At 36.1% G+C, this 22223-nt stretch overlaps 1 protein-coding gene across 1 annotated transcript in view; it reads left to right on the top strand.

Moving 5' to 3' along the window:
- Lrp1b (LDL receptor related protein 1B) overlaps positions 1-22223 on the top strand; it is a 1719438-nt gene that overhangs the window by 628751 nt on the left and 1068464 nt on the right. Inside the window, exon 7 of the mRNA XM_052181021.1 lies at positions 21262-21424. Within this exon, the coding sequence (XP_052036981.1) occupies positions 21262-21424 (163 nt within the window). The remainder of the gene's footprint in view (positions 1-21261; positions 21425-22223) is intronic.

Genomic DNA, 22223 nt, shown 5'->3' with positions numbered 1-22223 from the left:
GAGACATAATGAAAGCAGTGCTAAGAGGAATACTCGTAGCTCTGAATGCATCCAAAAAGAAATTGGAGAGAGCATACAGTAACAGTTTAACAGCATACCTGAAATCTCTAGAACAAAATGAAGTAAATACACCCAAGAGGAGTAGATGGCAGGAAATAATAAAACTCAGGTCTGAAATCAACCAAGTAGAAGTAAAAAGAGCTATACAAAAAAAAAAAAAAATCAACAAAACCAAGACCTAGTTCTTTGAGAAAATCCACAAGATAAACTGTTTGCCAGACTAACCAGAGGGCACATAGTCAGTATCCAAATGAACCAAATCAGAAATAAAATGGGAGATATAACAACAGAAACTGAGGAAATTTAAAAAAAGTCATCCAATTATACTACAAAAACCTATAGTCAACAAAACTTGAAAATCTGGATGAAAAGTACAATTATCTAGACAGATACCAAATACTAAAGTTAAATTGGGATCAGATAAATAATCTAAATAGTCCCATAGGCTCTAAAGACATAGAAGCACTCATTAAAAGTCTCCCAACCAAAAAACAGACCAGGACCAGATGGTTTTAGCACAGAATTCTATCAGACCTTCAAAGAAGACCTAATACCAATACTCTTCAAATAGAAACAGAAGGAACACTACCCAAGTCATTCTATGAAGCCACAATTACGCTAATACCACCCAAAGATCCAAGAAAGAAAGAGAACTTCAGACCAATTTCCCTTATGAATATCAATGCAAAACTTCTCAATAAAATGTTTGCCAAACGAATCCAATAACACATCAAAACAACCAACCACCAAGACCCAATAGGCTTCATCCTAGGGATGCAGGGATGCTTCAATATATAGAAATCCATCAATGTAATCTACTACATAAAGAAACTCAAAAAAGACCACATGATCATTTCATTAGATTCCCAAAAAGCATTTGACAAAAATCATCATCCCTTCATGTTAAAAGTCTTGGAAAGAACAGGAATTCAAGACCCATACCTAAACATAATAAAAGCAATATATATCAAACCAGTAGCCAACATCAAACTAAATGGAGAGAAACTTGAATCCATCTCACTAAACTCAGGGACTAGAAAAAGCTTCCCAATATCTCTCTATATCTATTTAATATAGTACTAGGAGTCCTAGCTAGAGCAATTAGACAACAAAAAGAGGTCAAAATGATACAAATTGCAGAGGAAGAAGTCACAATATCACAATTTGCAGATCATATTATAGTATAATTAAGTGATCTCAAAAATTCCACCAGAGAACTCCTACAGCTGATAACCTCATCAAAGTGGCTGGAATAAAATTAAGTAAAGCAAATCAGTAGCTGTCCTCTATTCAAGGGACAAACTGGCTGAGAAAGAAATTAGGGAAACAACACTCCCTTCACTATAGTCACAAACAATATAAAATATATTGGTATGATTCTAACAAAACAAGTGAAAGATCTGTGCAAGAACTTCAAGTCTTTGAAGAAAGAAGTTGAAGAAGACCTCAGAAGATGAAAAGCTCTTCCATGCTCATGGATTAATAGAGTAAAAATGGCCAGTTTGCCAAAAGCAATCTACAGATTCAATGAAATCCCCATCAAAATTCCATCTCATTTCTTATAGAGTTAGAAAAAGCAATTCTCAAATTTATTTGAAATAACAAAAAAACCCAGGATAGTGAAAGCTATTCTCAACAATAAAAAAAAAAAAAAAAAAAAAAAAAAAAAAAAAAAAAAAAACTTCTGTAAGAATCACTATTACCAACCTCAAGATGTACTACAGAGCAATGGAGGTAAAACCTGTATCATATTGGTACAATGACAGCCAGGCAGACCAATGGAATAGAATTGAAGACCCACAAATGTACCCACATACACATGGTCTTTGTCAATGAGCTAAAACCATCCAGTGGAAAAAGGACAGGATTTTCAACAAATGGTGCTGGTTCAATGGGCAGTCATCATGTAGAAGAACCCAAATTGATTCATTCTTATTTCCATGTACAAAGCTTGAGTCCAAGTGGATGAATGACTTCCACATAAAATCACATGCACTGAATCTAATAGAAGAAAAAGATGGAACAGGCTCAAACGTATGGGCACAGGTGGAAAATTACTGAAAAAAATATCAATGGCTTATGCTCTAAGATAAAGAATGGATAAATGGGACCTCATAAGATTGCAAAGCTTCTGTAAGGAAAAGGACACTGTCAATAGGACAAAATGGCAACCAACAGATCAGGAATAGATCTTTACCAATCCTATATCTGAGAGAGGATTAATATCCAATATATATAAAGAACCCAAGACGTTAGATTCCAGAGAATCAAATAACCCTATTTAAAACGGCAGAATAGAGCTAAACAGAGAATTCTAAACTGTGGAAACTCAAATGATCAAGAAGCACCTAAAGAAATGTTCAACATCCTTAGTCATCAGGGAAATGCAAATAAAAACGACCCTGAAATTCCACCTTAAAACAGTCAGAATGGCTAAGATCAAAAACTCACATGACAGCATGATGCTGGTGAGGATGTAGAGAAAGAGAAACATTGCTGGTTGGGTTGCAAGCTGGTACAACCACTCTGGAAATCAGTCTGGCAGTTCCTCAGCAAATTGGACATAGTATTCCCTGAGGACCCAGTTATTCAACTCCTGGGCATATACCCAGAAGATGCTCCAACATGAAATGAGGACTCTTGCTCCACTATGTTCAAAGCATCCATATTTCAAAGGCTGAGGGGGTTTGCAGCCCCATGGGCTGTATCAACTGGCCATGCACCCCACCCCCAGAGCTTCCAGGGACTAGATTGACAAAGAGTACTCATGGAGGGAACCATGGTTCTGGCTGATTATGTGGCAAAGTATGGCCTTCTTGGACATAAGTGGGAGTAGCATCCCTTGGTCCTGAGGGTTTCTATGACCAAGTGTAGGGAAATGCCAGTTCTGGAAGGCAGAAGTGGGTTGGTGTGGGGGGAATTACCCTCATAGAGACAGGGAGAGGGGGAATGGGATACGGGCTTCTGGAGGGGAGACCTGAAAAGGAGCTAACACTTGAAATGTAAATAAAGAAGATATCCAATAAAAGAAAAACTACCCAATATATCTAATAAGAATAGGAGAGCGACTAGACATTATCTAGCCTGAGAATTTGCGAGTTTCATATGTTCAAAGTAGCCAGAAACTAGAAAGAATCCAGATGTCCCTCAACAGAGGAATGGATACAGAAAATGTGGTATTTATTCCATATAAAGCCAGCCAGGAAGTGATTGCTGATAGGAGCCTGATATGGCTGTCTCTGGAGAGGCTCTGCCAAGGCCTGAAAAATACAGAGGCTGATGCTAGCTGCCAACCACTGGACTGAGCACAGTGTCCCTGATGGAGGAGTTAGAGAAGAGACTGAGGGGGTTTGCAGCCCCATGGGCTGTATCACCTGGCCATACACCCCCCCACCCCAGAACATCCAGGGACTAGATTGACAAGAACTCATGGAGGGATCCATGGTTCTGGCTGACTATGTGGCAATGTATGGCCTTCTTGGACATAAGTGAGAGTGGCAACCCTTGGTCCTGAGGGTTTCTATGACCAAGTGTAGAGAAATGCCAGTGCTGTAAGGCAAGAGTGGGTTGGTGTGGGAGGAATTACCCTCATAGAGACAGGGAGAGGAGTAATGGGATAGGGGCTTCTGGAGGGGAGACCTGAAAAGGGGCTATCATTTGAAATGTAAATAAAGAAGATATCCAATAAAAGAAAAAATACCCAATATGTGTAATAAGAATAGGAAAGTGACAATTCAGGAGAATACAAAAGCCAATAAGGAAGAAACACAAAAATCACTTAAAGAACTACAGGAGAACTTTCATCAACAGGCTGAGGTCATGAAAGAGGAAACACAAAAATCTCTTAAAGAATTACAGGAAAGCACAAACAAGCAAGTGAAGGAGCTAAGCAAAACCATCCAGGATCTAAAATCAGAAGTAGAAACAACTAAGAAAACTCAAAGGGAGACAACTTTGGAGATAGAAAACCTTGGGAAGAAATCAGGGGACATAGATGCAAATATCAACAACAGAATACAAGAGATAGAAGAAAGAATCTCAGATGCGGAAGATACCATAGAAACCATGGACTCAACAGTTAAAGAAAATGCAAAATGCAAAAAGCTTGTAACCCAAAACATCCAGGAAATCCAGGACACAATTAGAAGACCAAACCTAAGGATTATAGGTATAGATGAGAGTGAAGATTTACACCTTAAAGGGCCAGCAAATATCTTCAATAAAATTATGGAAGAAAACTTCCCTAACTTAAAGAGAGAGATGCCCATGAATATACAAGAAGCCTACAGAACTCCAAACAGACTGGACCAGAACAGAAATACCTCCTGTCACATAATAATCAAAACCCCAAATGTACTAAACAAAGAAAGAATATTAAAGGCAGTAAGAGAAAAAGGCCAAGTTACATAAAGGAAGACCTATCAGAATCACAGCAGAATTCTCACCTGAGACTATGAAAGGTAGAAGATCCTGAGCAGATCTCATGCAGACTCTAAGAGAACACAAATGCCAGCCAAAACTACTATACCCAGCAAAACTCTCAATCACCATAGATGGAGAAACTAAGATATTCCATGACAAAACCAAGTTTACTTAATATCTATCCACAAACCCAGCCCTACAAAGGGTAATAGGAGGAAAACACCAATACAAGGAGGGAAACTTCACCCTGGAAAAAGCAAGATAGTAACCTTCTTTCATCAAACCCAAAAGAAGATAACCAATCACATTTAATAAATAATATCAAAAATGAAAGGAAGTAATAATCACTATTCCTTAATATCTCTTAACGTCAATGGGCTCAATGCCCCAACAAAAAGACATAGACTAACCGACTAGATACGTAAACAGGACCCTACATTTTGCTGCATACAGAAAACACACCTCAGTGTCAAAGACAACTACTACCTTAGAGTAAAAGGCTGGAAGACAATTTTACAAGCAAATGGTCTCAGGAAACAAGTTGGAGTAGCCATTCGAATATCAGATAAAATTGATTTTCAGCCCAAAGTCATCAAAAGAGACTCTGAGGGACACTTCTTGCTGGTCAAAGGAAAAATACAAGAAGAAGAACTCTCAATCCTGAACATCTATGCTCCAAATGCAAGGGAACCCTCATTCATAAAAGAAACTTTACTAAAACTCAAAGCACACATTGCACCTAACACAATAATTGTGGGTGACTTCAACACTGCACTTTCCTCAATGGACCGATCAGGAAAACAGAAACTGAACAGGGACACAGTGAAACTAAGTGAAGCTTTGGACCAATTAGATTTAACATATATATATATATATATGTTATAATATATATAATATTTTATCCTAAAGCAAAAGAATATACCTTTTTCTCAGCACATCATGGTACCTTCTCCAAAATTGACCATATAATTGGTCACAAGACAGATCTCAACAAATATAAGAAGATCAAAATAATCCCATGCCTCCTATCAGATCACTATGGAGTAAAAGTGGTCTGCAATAGCAACAAAAACAACAGAAAACCCGCATATACGTGGAAACTGAACAACATTCTACTCAATGATAGCTTGGTCAAGGAAGAAATAAAGAAAGAAATTAAACACTTTTTAGAACTTAATGAAAATGAAGACACAACATACCCAAATCTATGGGACATAATGAAAGCAGTGCTAAGAGGAAAACTCATAGTCCTGAGTGCCTCCAAAAAGAAAATGGAGAGAGCATACATTAACAGCTTAACGACATACCTGAAAGCCCTGGAACAAAAACAAGCTCTTTCACCCAGGAGGAGTAGAAGGCAGGAAATCATCAAACTCAGGGCCAAAATCAATCAAGTAGAAACAAAGAGAACCATACAAAGAATCAACAAAACCAGGAGCTGTTTCTTTGAGAAAATCAACAAGATAGATAAACCCTTAGCCAGACTAACCAAAGGGCATAGAGACAGTATACAGATTAACAAACTTAGAATGAAAAGGGAGATATAACAACAGAAACTGAGGAAATTCAAAAAATCATTAGATCCTACTACAAAAGCCTATACTCAACACAACTGGAGAATCTGGAAGAAATGGACAGTTTCCTAGACAGATATCCAACACCAAAACTAAATCAGGATCAAATAGATCATTTAAACAGTCCCATAACATCTGAAGAAATAAAAAGGGTCATAAAAAATCTCCCAACCATAGAAAGCACGGGACCAGATGGCTTCAGTGCAGAATTCTATCAGACTTTCATAGAAGACCTAACACCAATACTCTTCAAACTATTCCACAAAATAGAAACAGAAGGAACTCTACCCAACTTGTTCTATGAAGCCACAATTACGCTGATACCAAAACCACACAAAGATCCAACAAAGAAAGAGAACTTCAGGCCAATTTCCCTTATGAATATTGATGCAAAAATACTTAATAAAATTCTTGCCAACTGAATCCAAGAACACATCAAAACGATCATCCACCATGATCAAGTAGGCTTCATTCCAGGGATGCAGGGATGGTTCAATATAAGGAAATCCATCAATGCTATCCTCTAAATAAACAAACTCAAAGAAAAAAACTATATGATCATCTCATTAGCGGTAGAAAAGGCATTTGACAAAATTCAGCATCCTTTCACGCTAAAAGTCTTGGAAAGAACAGGAATTCAAGACCCATACCTAAACATTGTTAAAGCAACATACAGCAAACCGGTAGCCAACATCAAACTAAACGGAGAGAAACTTGAAGCAATCCCACTAAAATCAGGGACTAGACAAGGCTGTCCTCTCTCTCCATATCTTTTCAATATAGTACTTGAAGTTCTAGCTAGAGCAATTAGACAACATAAGGAGGTCAAGGGGATACAAATTGGAAAGGAAGAATTCAAATTATCACTATTTGCAGCTGACATGATAGTCTACTTAAGTGACCCGAAAACCTCCACTAGAGAACTCCTACAGCTGATAAACAACTTCAGCAAAGTGGCTGGTTACAAAATCAACTCAAGCAAATCAGTTGCCTTCCTATACTCAAAGGATAAGCAGGCTGAGAAAGAAGTTAGGGAAATGACACCCTTCACAATAGCCACAAACAATATAAAGTATCTTGGTGTGACTCTAACCAAACAAGTGAAAGATCTATACGACAAGATCTTCAGGTCTCTGAAGAAGGAAATTGAAGAAGACCTCAGAAAATGGAAAAATCTGCCATGTTTGTGGATTGGCAGGATTAATATAGTTAAAATGGCCATCTTGCCAAAAGCGATCTACAGATTCAATGCAATCTGCATCAAAATCCCAACTCAGTTCTTCACAGAGTTAGAAAAAGCAATTATCAAATTCATCTGGAATAACAGAAAACCCAGGATAGCTAAAACTATTCTCAACAACAAAAGAAATTCTGGGGGAATCAGTATCCCTGACTTCAAGCAATACTACAGAGCAATAGTGTTAAAAACTTCATGGTATTGGCACAGTGACAGACAAGTGGACCAATGGAATAGAATTGAAGATCCAGAAATGAATCCACACACCTATGGTCACTTGACCTTTGACAAAGGAGCTGAAAACATCCAGTGGAAAAAAGATAGCCTTTTCAACAAATGGTGCTGGTTCAATTGGAGGTCAGCATGCAGAAGAATGCAAATTGATCCAGTCTTATCTCCCTGTACTAAACTTCACTCCAAGTGGATCAAGGACCTCCTTGTAAAACCAGACACACTGAAACTAATAGAAAAGAAACTGGGGAAGACCCTTGAGGACATGGGCACAGGGGAAAAGTTCCTGAACAGAACACCAATAGCTTATGATCTAAGATCAAGAACTGACAAATGGGACCTCATAAAATTACAAAGTTTCTGTAAGGCAAAGGACATTGTTAAAAGGACAAAATAGCAACCATCAAATTGGGAAAGGATATTCACCAACCGTACATCTGATAGAGGGCTAATATCCAATATATACAAAGAAGTCAAGAAGTTAGACCCCAGCTAACCAAATAACCCTATTAAAAAATGGGGTACAGATCTAAACAAACAATTTTCACCTGAAGCAATTCTGATGGCCAAGAGGCACCTTAAGAAGTGCTCAACATCATTAGTCATTAGGGAAATGCAAGTCAAAACAACCCTGATATTTCACCTTATACCAGTCAGAATGACTAAGGTAAAAAACTCAGGAGACAGCAGGTGTTGGCAAGGATGTGGAGAAAGAGGAACACTCCTCCACTGCTGGTGGGGCTGTAAGATGGTACAACCACTTTGGAAATCAGTCTGGCGGTTCTTCAGAAAACTGGACATGACCCTTCCTGAGGACCCTGCTATACCTCTCCTGGGAATATACCCAAAGGATTCCCCAGCATGCAATAAATACATGCTCCATTATGTTCATAGCAGCCTTATTTATAATAGCCAGAAGCTGGAAAGAACCCAGATGTCCCTCAAAGTAAGAATGGATACAGAAAATGTGGTATATTTATACAATGGAATACTACTCAGCAATCGAAACAATGAATTCACAAAATTTTTAGGCAAATGGTTTGATCTGGAAAATATCATCCTAAGTGAGGTAACCCAATCACAAAGGAATACACATGGAATGCAATCTCTGATAAGTGGATATTAATTAGCTCAGAAGCTCTGAATACCCAAGGCACAAATCGCATTAACAAATGACTCCCATGAAGAAGTATGGAGAGGATCCTGATCCTGGAAAGGATTGATCTAGCATTGGAGATGAATATAAGGACAGAGAAAAAGGAGGGAGGTGATTGGAGAATGGATGGAGAGAAGAAGGTTTATGGGACATATGGGGAGGGGGGATCTGGGAAAGGGGAAATCATTTGGAATGTAAACAAAGAATACAGAAAATAAAAATATTTAAAAAAAATAAAAAAGTGACTAAACATTATCTAGAGTGAGAATTTGCTGGTCTTCTATGAAGTCTTCAGATTTTCCACTGTGTTACATAGCTCATTCTGTAAAGCAGAAATAAGCTGTGTGGAATTTACAATGAAACTGCTTATCCACCATGATTAAGAGAAAGTGTGAGGTACAGACTACATAACTTCACCATTGTAGTAACCATCCTTGAAAATACAGCTCCTGCCTCTTGGAAATGTAGAAGCTTGTTACAGGTTCTTCTACTTTACCCACACAGCAGGCAACCTGACATTTTCAAATTGTTAAATCTAAATCTTAAATCTAGCCCCATAGACTTTTCTCTGAATACCGCGGATTATGTAAAAGTGGGTTGGGTGTGAGGAGATAAAAAGATGGCTCTGGCTTAGCTGGTAAGAGCAATGGTTACTCTTCTAGCGATTCCAGGTTCTATTCTAGTACGCCAAATGGAATCATCACTGTTTACACTTCCAATATCAGAGGATCTCAAGGCATCTTTGGGCACCAGGCACACATGTGTTGAATCAACATCTGTGTGTCTAAAGCACCCAAAATGTAGAATGGGGATGAAAAACCTTTGATAAAAGAATGAAAGTGTGTATGTATATATCCTCTATTGTGTGTCTTATATATTCTTTTATTGTGGGTCCACCATGAATATTGCAAATAAATTACTTTGAATGTTTTGATCCACAAAGAAACAAAGAAAAAGAGATGAGACACTTTATGACACAATTTTAGAAAAAAATGCAAGGGGTTGAAATATAACTCAATAGAATTAATATTTCTCTGCCTTGCTAAGTTAGTGAAAATGTCATTTAATATTAAAGTAACCCAGTAGGACTAAATATTTAGAAATCCTGGGCACTTCTGAAGGTGGAGGTAAGAGATGAGATGCATAATACTGGAATTGCCTATTGTGAGAATAACAATGAGTATAGAGTCCTTACATTACCTCCACAGCAGGAATGCCTGACCTACAGTAAAAAAGTTGCCCCAGATCCTGAGGGCTGAAAAGCCTGCACAGATTCCAAAGTTGGAAGCCTGGCAAAGTTGAGAGTATGTTGAAAGTATAAACAGCAGCATAGAATGCTGAGATTTTTTTCTGTTTGAGAAAAAAGTTAGACACTTTTGTAGAATTATGAAAAAATAATTCTTGAAAAAAATCTGGAGCACACACCAAATAACTCAAGAAACAAGTTTTTAAAGGAAGTATAATCATGCTAAAATTTTGCATTAACCAACAAGAATTAGTCATAATTACAAAACGTTGATATTATTTTGAGTTTCCAAGACAGGGGTGTGTGTGTGTGTGTGTGTGTGTGTGTGTGTGTGTGTGTGTGTTTAGCCTTTACTGGGCTGGACTGAGCTCTTTGGAACAGGATGTCCTCGAACTTTTAAATATCTCCCTGTCTCTGACTCTGCTTGTATTAAAGATAACCACTACGACTGCCCTGATAACAATATTAGCAAAACATTAAGATTGGACAAAATGGGTACATGTGAATATGTGCATATATCAATAGAAATAATAATAAAATAATTTCTATGTAGTTAAAAAGTCAATGTATTACATGTAAATTTTTAAAAAATAGAAGATGTAGCATTATATAGAGAATTATGAAAGGAAGTGCACACAATTTTAGTAGTTAAAAAGATTGGAGGATCTAGGCAAAAATTAAATAGAAAATCCTACTTTCTGCTGTAAGTTATAATAATATGTTTATTTCTAAAGTATATGATTTATTGTATGATACCTGTGAAATTATTACATAAAATTATCTTACTAAAGTTTATATCCCCCTTTCTATCTTTTCTCCTTCATTTGATTCTACCCTTCTTGAGACTTTGAGTACCAATACTGTTCATGTCTTGGGATTCTCCAGATTTCTTAGTTTTAGGCAGAATTAATTCAAAAATAGAGAAAATTTTCCAGACACGATGTGCTTCGATTCACTGAGATTCATTTATAAACATTTGCTGGTTGTATTTTTGTGGTTTCCATACTAAAGCTACATGGTGGATATATTAAAAGAACCAAACCAATTATTCAACATAATAGTGACAGGTAGAATCTAAGAAGTGTAGAAATATAAAATCTTCAGGAATCTGACAATGTTATCTATTGCTTATAACAAATTGCCTGCCTATTTGTAGTTTTAAAACAGTAAATACCATTACCAAAGTTTTGGTGCATCAGTGATTTATGAGTGTTTATATTTGTGATTGAGTCACAAAGCAACACAAGAGGCTGACATTGAAATGTGCAGCAGGTAGATACTCAGTTCTTTATTGATATCAAGAATCCTAGCTTCTAAGCATGCACCTGGGATTTGATGAAAGTCACCACTTGGCAAATAACAAAATAACAAAACTGAAATTACGAAGTGTTCTTGAATCATCATTAAATCTTAGTTAACCATTTCTATCAAATTCTGTTCATTAGTGGGCTTTAATCCTAGCACTCAAAAACAGTAGACAAAGGTAGGTCTCTGTAAGTTTGAACCTAGTCTGTTGTAAATGAGAGGTTCCAGGCTTGCTACTACAAACTGAGATACCATCTCAAAAGAAATGCCTGTTCGTAAAAGGAAAATACAAAGAAATGGTTCTTGTGGAAGAGGATAATTAAGAACTATTACATGAATTATTTTTTATTAAATAAATAATCTTGTATCAAAGAATTTATGAATATTATTTACAAAAATGGTCATGACTACCAAGTGGTTATGGTATCATTATTCAACTTGATGATTGCTTCTTAAAGCACTCTACTGTAGATCTGTTACAAGCAGTCAGAAATTGATGAACCAAAGTATAGTCCTTTAGTTCTATCTGGGACTAAAATGCTATCTGTGTAATACATTTGCTTTATATCACTGTATGCAATTCCTAAATTTAGGTTCTTGATTTAATGTATGAGCATTTTTCTAAATCTGATCTTTTATTAATAATAGGATAAGATAGTGAGTGTAATTTTCTTTATTTGGTTTTCAAGCAAAATTAAATTATGCAGCATAATAAGAGTTTTTATACATCTATATAATGTAATGATCATAGTACTTACCCTCATTTTCTTCTCTTGAGGACAACCGCTCTCATAGATGTTACTAATCATTGTAATAGCAAATCTTATAAAGGAAAGCATTCACTTGGGCCTGGTGTATAGTTTCACAGGTTTAAACCATTATCATCATGGCAGCAAGCATGGTGCACACCAGCAGACATGGTTCTGGAGAATGAGCTGAGAGCTCTACACACAGATTTGTAAGCAAGAGACTGAGCCTCTGGGTCTGACGAGGGCTTCTGAAATCTCAAAGCCATCTTCCAGTGACATCCTTCTTCCAACAAGGCCCCACCTACCACAAGAAAGACACAATTCCTAATCCTCTGATTTCATAACACTCAAATATATGAGCTTAAGTGGGTCATTGTTAATCAATATATAATGAATATCAATCAAAGATGATGAAAGTATGAACCTTAGGTTTTTCTGCCTGGTGAAAACTGTTTCTGATTTATCAATCTGTAAGTTAATATCATTAAGATTAGTGCCTATTATTCTATTTAAAATAATGAATCAACTGTTTCTTTCCCAGGGAATATATTAGCTCTTTGATAAGTCTATTTGATAATAGTCATTGATGTGCTACATTAATATCTTTTTTATGAGTTTTCTAATAAAGATCTTCCTTTGTTCTCAAAAATTTTAAAGGAGGGATTGTTGTATCAAATAGTTCTGGAGTAATTTTATTAATTTGATACATTAGTCAAAATAGGAGAGCAGTTGTGCTGCAAACAATGGATTTGGAATCTAGAAAGTTTTATTTTTGATTTTTCTTTTTTTATTTTCTACATTCTTTGCTTACATTCCAAATGATTTCCCCTTTCCCAGTTCCCTCCCTCCCCATAAGTCCTATAAATCCTCTTCCCTCTGCCCATTCCCCAATCAACCCCCTCCCACTTCTCTGTTCTGGTAATCCCCTACATTGCTGCATCAAGCCTTTCCAGGACCAGAACCCTTTCCTTCCTTCTTGGGAGTGATTTGATGTGTGAATTGTGTCTTGGTTATTCAGAGCTTCTGGGCTAATATCCACTTATCCGTGACTGCATTCCATGTGTTTTCTTTTGTGATTGGGTTACCTCACTTTGGATGATATTTTCCCGTTCCAACCATTTGCATCAGAATTTCATGAATTCATTGTTTTTAATTGCTGAGTAGTATTCTATTGTGTAAATATATCACATTCTCTGCATCCATTCCTCCACTGAGGGACATCTAGGTTCTTTCTATCTTCTGGCTATTATAAATAGGGTTGTTATGAACATAGTGGAGCATGTGTCCTTATTGCATGCGAGGGGAATCTTCTGGGGATATGCCCAGGAGTGGTATAGCAGGTTCTTCTGGAAACATCATGCCCAGTTTTCTGAGGAACCTCCAGACTGATTTACAGAGCTTTATAAACTTAATACTCACAAATGGAATTCCTCCAGGGCATCTGGCTTACAAATGCTGACTGGTGTGTTCACACAGTGTTTTCACACAACTATTCTTTCACATTCAAATTTCTGATGACTCTCTTTCATCAATCCTTTACTTAGAAGGCTGAAAGTCCTCTTTGATTGGAACCCAAAACTAGTAAGCTCATTTTTACTAATTACATCTATAAAGACATTTTCTCCAATTATAATCTGTTATTGAGATACTGAGTATTGAAGTTAAAAGAAAATTTTGAAGAACATATAGTTCAATTCATAAAACCATGTTACACTTTTAGAAGACTTAAAATGTTTAAGTCACATACTCACAATTCAGGTAGTATATGATATAAATTGTTATTTAGAAAGAAGTTAGATGCATCATTTTTTAATCAGTGTTAAATTACCACATCATTATCCCTCTTCTCTTGATTTTATATTTTATTTAATCTGCACCAAATAGACTGTTAAGTTGCTAACCTTAACAAATAATACATAATTAATACGGTGTTTCTATCATGATGATGTTATGTGTGACTGATGCCCATCAAAGATGATGCAGGTGTAAGCTTGAGACTTATTTTTGTACATGGGAGAATTATTTGCAATTTAAAAACATGGTTATAATTTTGTTCATGTAAAATTTAAGCTCCAAAATGCTTTCTGTAGTTTCTTTTCCCTTACTATTTTTCAAATTTTAAAATATTATTGAAACTTACCATGTGTTTCCAAAAGTAAATGGCTAACCTGTTCATCTATTGTCAAATAAGAAGAAAAGTTCTTAGTAAATTTTGACAGTTACAAAAGTTATAAATTACCAAAATAAGAATCATATCAAGGAAACAATGAGAGCAAATTCTGGCTGACCTTTAGTTGATGAAAGAACAAATTAGACCAACATAATAAAACATACAAAAGTTTGTTCTGTACAAAGTAACAAGCATCTTATTAGAGAGTGAGTGGTATCTTGTCTTTATATTTAAAGTTACCTTAAAATACTCTAATGTGTTTTCTTCTGGTTTAGCAAACTAAAATGGATTGTTGAACATGTTTCTAGAAATATGTACCTTCTAATATGTTCAAATAATTTCTGCAATTCTGGAGACAGAGAGATAATTTAGACTTAATAATGTGTTGCCAAGCTTCTAGGAAGCTCAGCATAACAGAAGAATGAATTATGCAAGAAGATAGGAGCAGAACAGAGGACAGATGAGAAGGGAAGGGAATGGGGTGAGTTGCAGGAATTCCTTGTGGTTTGGGACGCATTTACATGATTAAATTTGTCAAAAATCCATCTGCCTAACTACTACCTGTGTACCAGACAGAGGAGGTGTTGTCTCTGTGAGATCAGAAAGTGAAACTGAATCAGACAGAGCATAATGAGTACTCCTAGCAACCTGAAATAACCTGTAAAAGGCAACTCATGCTAGAACATCTTTTTAGACAAAGATTGAAATAGAGAACCAGAAAAAGATTTCACTTTTAGAATGAAGCAAAGCAAATCAATCACCTCTACCTAACACCAAAGCAAGAAAGGATGAAGGGCCTTTGGCAGACATTGTAAAGTGTTGCTTATTGGCTTATTTCCTATGGCTTCTTTCTTCTTTATTATGCCAATCAAGACCACTTCCCATGGGTTACACCTCCTATAGCAATCTGTGCCATCCCACATCAATTCCCAATAAAAACATGCTGAACCTAATAGAAGGGAAAGTGGGAAGTTTGGGTTGTAGGTCTTTGGGAGAGTTTCAAACCATGTTTTCTGTTTTGAAACAGTGTCTTGGCTAATTCCATGACATGACTTGTTTGAATAGCACTGACTGCCATGGGCACAGAAGTGCAGTTATTGTGTCCTTCACTTACACATAATTCATTGAGCATATTCTCTAAAATCATAAAGTTGGGTCTTGTGATAGTTTCTATGTCTCTGTCTCTATTTCTTGGAGGAATTTTCATACTAATCTTCAAAGTATATGGGCTAATTTTTTATCCCTATTAGCAGTGTATATTTAATATTTTTCCCTGTTTCCTCATCTGGAATTGTTGTTATGTTTTCTTAAAGTGAAAAAGAATCTCCATGCAGTTTTGATTTTTATTTCTCAATACAAATATATTTAATCAACTCTCCATGAAATGAGAATTTGTAGAAATTTAGTACAAATTTCTACAATTGTAGAAGATAGATCTTGTGGCATATACCTCCAATCCCAGAATTTAGGAGGCCAGGAGAGTTAGCCCAAGACAAAAAACACCAAAGGGAGACAGATAGCATACTTCTAAGCTATTTGCTTCTGTGTTCCTCAATTTAATATTGACTTGGACTTAGACACCAGAGGATGCTACAATAGTATTGGAAGGGGCATCTGTCAAGAGTCTTCTTGACCTTTCTTTGTAATAGTCCTTCCTCCCAGTTGGAGACAGAACTCCTCTGGTTTGAAGGTCTTATGATCTGGTATTAAAAAAGGAAAGTCGGGGAAATTATATATATAAAAAATTCATATATAAATATAAATATATTATATATTTTTATCTATATTAAAAGATGTAGAATGCTTGAACAATATTTTGATTGTTTTTAATGTTTTAAATCAAACAGAATAATACAACTCTAGTATCAATTTATGAATTACTTCAAAAAGAAAGCTCTGTCCTTATGATTTATGACAAAGGAAAAGTGGTTCTACCACTGTGACTCATTTTTCTGTAATTGGGAGGGGAAAAGAAACGAGCTGGAGAAAGAAAATGTTTTTGAGGCCTTTTTGTCTCTTTTAGTTCAAAGCACACTATAGTTCGTCTTGTTCTGGTTGTTAATATTCCCTGAATCTTTTTATGTACTAACTTGTTTGCCTACAGACTATGTCTAATTGCTGAAACTGATTTAAATACAAATTATACAAAAGAAAGAAGGAAATTCCAGACATATAAGAAGAAACTAACCAACTCTCACAATTACTAAGCATTCTGCTAATTAGACTTTTCTTTGAGATCTCACTGCTTCTTTCATTGAAAAGAATCTTTATGAAATGATAAAGTACTGACTGCTGTGGATTTTGCCATGCTGCAACTCTTTTGTCTAAAATTATAGTTGCATGTATTGAAGCAACCAGCTTTACACCTTAAGGGATGGGTGGATGAATGAGCCTGGCACATCTGGATATGTGATCAAAGTATCCGAAATGGCTCTGGAAATGGTGGGTGCTGAACTGCGGCTGATAGAATAATGGAAGCCTTCTCTGAATCACAGCAAAGCCTCCTGCTCCAGATTTCTTGAGACAGAAAAATAATTGAGGCTTTTTAATATCCTGAGTGCTAGACTGAATGAGAAAAAATAAGGTTTCTGGTAGCTTAGAAAATATTTAAATGTTTATTGTTGCATAAAATCTATATTATGTGAGTCAGACTGGTACTAATGGGTCGCAAATTCATGTCCAATGACTTGCAATATATATTTTCTGCTTATCCTTGTAAGATATGGTAGATATTAACACAAAATTCCTGCTGCCTCTCTTTTTATATTTTTGGTGATCACTGTTGTGAAGGATTGAGCTGATATGACTGTCAGTTTTATTCTTTCTACTGAGAGAATGTCATTCACTGAAGTAACCAATTCTGAGAAAGAATGCTGGAGTATATTGTAGGAAAATGTCAGATTATAGAAGAAGGCTCTTAGTAGGGAAGATGGAAACAAAATCTATAGCTCTTCAAATGGAAAAAGGGAGAGATTATTCTGTAGCAAAATATGAATGACCATATCCCAGGAACACAAATCCAAATTACCTCAAAATCCATGTTACAATGCACTTAAACTTTTGCGGAGTTTTATCATGACAGAACAAATGTAGTTAAAATTCAAGGAACATTTCAAATACCTTGGTGGAAATAGACAGTAGGTGGATTGCAGCAAAACAGCAATCTCTGCTATAGGGTACTGGTGCTGCTGATCTGTTTCATAGTTTTGAGCTGGTGGATGCTATGGAAGTGTACATTTAAAGGGATTCATCTGGTAGTTATATGACATTGATAAAATGGGAATTAGGCAATAAATTATTACATAGAAATTAAGATAACCCAAGATAATTTGACTCTGGACCTGCAATTCCAACCCGAAAAATAATTGATATTCTTATCAATTACTCATCTTTGTAGAATATGTAGTATAATTACAATTTTTCTGGGAATTTACATCAACAAAGAACATTTCTCTTCTATGTGGGTAAGATTTTCCATTATAAAACATGCAACTTTGAGCAACAAAATGAGAGATTCACAATAGAAAACACATGGATCTGTTTAAATGACAGAGAAGCCATTAAAGGAACTGAAGACATAAGCATTTTTATATTAGGTCCATGGGGCAAAGGAAGTCACAGAAAGATGTGATTGGCAGATGTGTGCACCGAAGATAGTAAAGTTCAGAAAACCTAGCAATGAGATCCTTCGAAGAGTTTATTCTTTCTTTGGAACACAGATAATTCTTTCCACTGAGAATAAAGACTGCACCTCTTCCTTTGGTGTCTTTTATCCTGTCTCAGTGGGTGTGTGTCAGAAAGCCCTCTTGGCAAATTCCATCAGCATTAAATATCAAATCTGCATGAGCAGCTTTCCTACTTTACTTTTCTATTGCCATGATAAAATAGATGAACTTATAGCAACTTGAAGAGGAAAAGTTTTTTTCACTTACTTGCAGCTTATAGTTCACCATTCAGAGAAGCTCAGGAGTTTGAAATGGAAACCACAGTCCATCACTGAGTGACCCCAGTGCAGAAACTCAAAAAAAAGCAGAGATAAGAGCCATGAAAAATACTGCTTACTGGCTTGCTTCTAGATGTTCAGCCTCACCTCCTATACAGCTCCAACCTAACTGCTTAAGAATGGTAGAACCACAGTGGGCTGGGCAGCCCTATATCAGTTAGGAATCAGGAAAATGAATCATAGCCATGCCAATAGGCTAATTTGATGGAGAATATTATTCAGTTGAGGGTCCCTCTGCCTGGGTATCAAGTTGAAAACCATGATTGGCCATAGTTGTGCCATATCCATTGAACCACACCACAGTAAACAACTGACTACAGACACTTGGGAAATCTAAGAGAAGGAGTATCTTCCAGGTCTATCAGGATCTTTTAAAAATCTACAGGTTCTTTTTAGCTTATTGCTTTACTTTCCACAGTTGCCCAACATGAATCAAATGAGCACTCCAAGATATTTTTCCAGACACAGAATTTGAGATAATATTCTCCTACATTTTATTACACCATGTAACTGGAATTCTTTTATTTTATTGTCAATTGTTAATTTTCTTGTTTGATATATAAATTACCATTTACCATAGAAGTGTATGATATACATAGACAAATAAAATATTCATGGGATTTGATTCTGTGATATTAGCAAATGATCACTGGGGCCTTGCAATGTTTTCTGAATCATAAATAGGATGGCAGTAATCTATAAGAGTTAAAAGCATGGAACCCTAGATTGAAGATGAATCCAAGTTTTATTTACAGTATTATTGACAGAGCCAAAGCAGTGCTAGTAGTCTAAAGACAGTAGGGGAACTGGTACCCATAAGTACTTTTCATTATATTGGGATATTTAGGAATTGGAAGGGTCAGGGGGATATACCTAAAATGGCCTTAACTTGCTATACAACTGAGAATGTTTTTTCTCTTTCTCTGTTATTGATATTTTATTTATTTACACTTCAAAATGTTATCCCCATTCCCAGTTCCCTCCCCCCTCAAACTGCCTATCATATCCCACTTCCTATCTTCCTGCCCTATCCCTCCAGTGCTATTATTCTACACATGTGTAATCATTCTTGGATTATATAATGCTATGTATTAAACCCAGAATCTTTTTCATGAAAGACAACCATTCTACAAACTGAGTAACATCCACAGCTTATTTTCAGTTTAATTACTTTTTCAGTGTTTTTTTTAAATATTAACAGGAGCATTGTGGAATAGATATAAGAATTTAATAACTCATATCATCTCATAACAGATCGCTGTGATGATTTTTCCCATAAATTGCACATTACAGATTAGTACTCCTATATAAAACTACATTACAAACTATAGTAAAAGGATGATGAAAGGATAAAATAAAAATAGTCAAATAAAATACATACACTTTAATTTGACTGATATGTCCATTATATCTGTTAGCAATCAGTGTTATTTTAATTTGAAATGGAATTAATTAAAATTTGATGCATTGATGATTCATTATACCAGTTATAAAAGCTAAATTTTAATAAAGATAGTGACTACTTCATGAGATAGTACAGATATAATATACTTTCCTCCTCATTGTATTTCATGGTATTGGACTATAAAGTAAAAGAATCCTTGATGAAGTCTTTTTTTTCCCCAGCGCCTAAGTATGCCATTGAAGGAATCTGTCACTTCTCTTTATTTTAAAATGTCAGGTCCTTTTCTTTAGACAAAGGTATCATAAAGCTTCTTTTTAAGTTTTTTATTGGATATTTTCTTTATTTACATTTCAACATTATCCCATTTCCTGGTCTCCCCCACCCCGAAATGCCATATTTCATCCCCCTCCTCCTGTTTTTATGTGGGTGTTCCCCTACCCACCCACCTACTCCTGCCTGCTCACCCTCAAATTCCCCTACACTGAGGCATCCAGCAAACCTTCACAGGACCAAGGGCCTCTCCTACCATTGATACCTGACAAAGCCATCCTGTTATATGCTCTGCTAGAACCATGGGTTCCTCCATGTGTACTCCTTGGTTGGTGGCTTAGTCCCTGGAAGATCTAGGGAATCTGGTTGGTTGATATTTTTGTTCTTCCTATGTGGTTGCAAACCCCTTCAGATCCTTCAGTCCTTTCTCTAACTCCTCCCTTGGGGACCCCATGTTTAGTCTAATGGCTAGCAGCGAGAATCCACCTCTGTATTTGTCAAGCTCTGGCAGAGCTTCTCACAGACAGCTATATCAGACTCTTGTCAGCATTCACTTCTTGGCATCCACAGTAGTGTCTGGGTTTGGTGACTGTATATGCGATGGATTCCCAGGTGGGACAGTCTCTGGATGGCCTTTCCTTCAGTCTCTGCTCTACATGTTGTCTCCATATTTGCTCCCATGAGTATTTTATTCTCCATTCTAGGAAGGACCAAAGCACCCACAGTTTGGTCTTCCTTCTTGAGCTTCATGTGGTCTGTGAATTTTATCTTGGGTGTTCCTAGCTTTTGGACTAATATCCATTTATCAGTGAGTGCAAACCATGTGTGTTCTTTGTTGACATGGTTACTTCACTCAAGATGGATGATATTTTCTAGTTCCATCCATCTACCTAGGAATTTCATGAACTCATTGTTTTTAATAGATGAATAGTATTCCATTGTGTAAATGTGCCACATTTTCTGAATCTGTTCCTCTGTTTGAGCTTCTTTTCCGCTTCAAGAATTAGTTTGCTACCTGATTCTTAAAAATCACTCTTCCATCCTCTGCAATGGTTTCTGAACCTTGAGGAAAGGGGAGTGAAATAAATGTCCATTTAGATCAGAGCACTACATAAACTCTTATTCTCTGTACCTTTGACCACTTGTGGGTCTCTGTGTTAATCAACATTTTATTATTCAGGTGGGACTCTAGAGTCAAAGAACTTATCAAATGAGTAATAAGTATATATATGGCAATATATTAAATACCATATATATACATATATTAAATACCATATATATATGGTATTTATTGGAATGACATAAAAGAAACAACTTGTATTTAAACTGTCGTCTGTACTGAGTTTGTCAGACTTGTATATTCTGGCTATAATGCAAGGTTTACACCTGTGATTGAGTTATTCTGCATACATGTTGTTTCTTTTTCTTTTCAGATGTGGAACAAATGGCAATTGACTGGCTTACCAGAAATATCTACTTTGTGGACCATGTCAGTGACCGGATCTTTGTTTGTAATTTCAATGGCTCCGTGTGTGTCACCCTGATTGAATTGGAGCTTCACAATCCTAAGGCCATAGCAGCAGATCCCATCGCAGGGTAAGAACCTCACCATCAGCATGCCTGGTCTGAAAATACTCTTATTAAAAATGGAACAAAGTATAACATAAGAATTTGTTAGAAAATAAGACTTTAATATTATTTAAAAAGAAGTGTTGACCAGCATTGCAGGAAGAGAAAGGAACTACACATGAAGTGATGCCACAGACCTAGCCTTTACCTTTACCTACCTACCAATGACCTTACCTTTACCCAAAATTGCTGTGGTCTCCAAAGAACTGCTATGTAGTAGTATTAGGTTAAAGATAGGGAGCTTTTGATAATTCATAAGGAACCTTGCAGTTAGCAAATTTTACAAAGACTCCTTGAAAGACACAGTATTTATTGACTTGAATCACCAGAGCATTTAGGATTTATAAATAAAATACAATATAGGTTCGAGGGCGCTCCAACATTAAGGATATATTTGTTAGATCGGACTATTTTTAAGTAAATGTTAATATTTGCACCTAATAATATTATGATAGTAGTGAACTCAGCAGAATCCATTTATATATTTTAGTTTTTTAATTCGTGATTCCCTTCATTGGTTTAAAAACAACCTTGTTAGGACATTCCTTTTAAAAATAAAACCATTTACAAATATTTTACTGCTTGTTAAAATATGATCACAAATATTCAAATTCCTATGTACTTTGTTCATATATTGGGACAGTCTATGCAGGCACAATTCCCATATTTAACAAACACGGCAGAAAAATGGAAAGGGAGTTACAAAGTGGCACTGGCAGTTCCCAAATTCACCGGTTCACCAGTGTGAGCCAAGGAGACTGTGGAA

Source organism: Apodemus sylvaticus, chromosome 5 (assembly GCF_947179515.1).
Source record: "Apodemus sylvaticus chromosome 5, mApoSyl1.1, whole genome shotgun sequence".
NCBI classification, from domain to species: domain Eukaryota; kingdom Metazoa; phylum Chordata; class Mammalia; order Rodentia; family Muridae; genus Apodemus; species Apodemus sylvaticus.
This window is presented reverse-complemented; position numbering and strand designations above follow the sequence as displayed.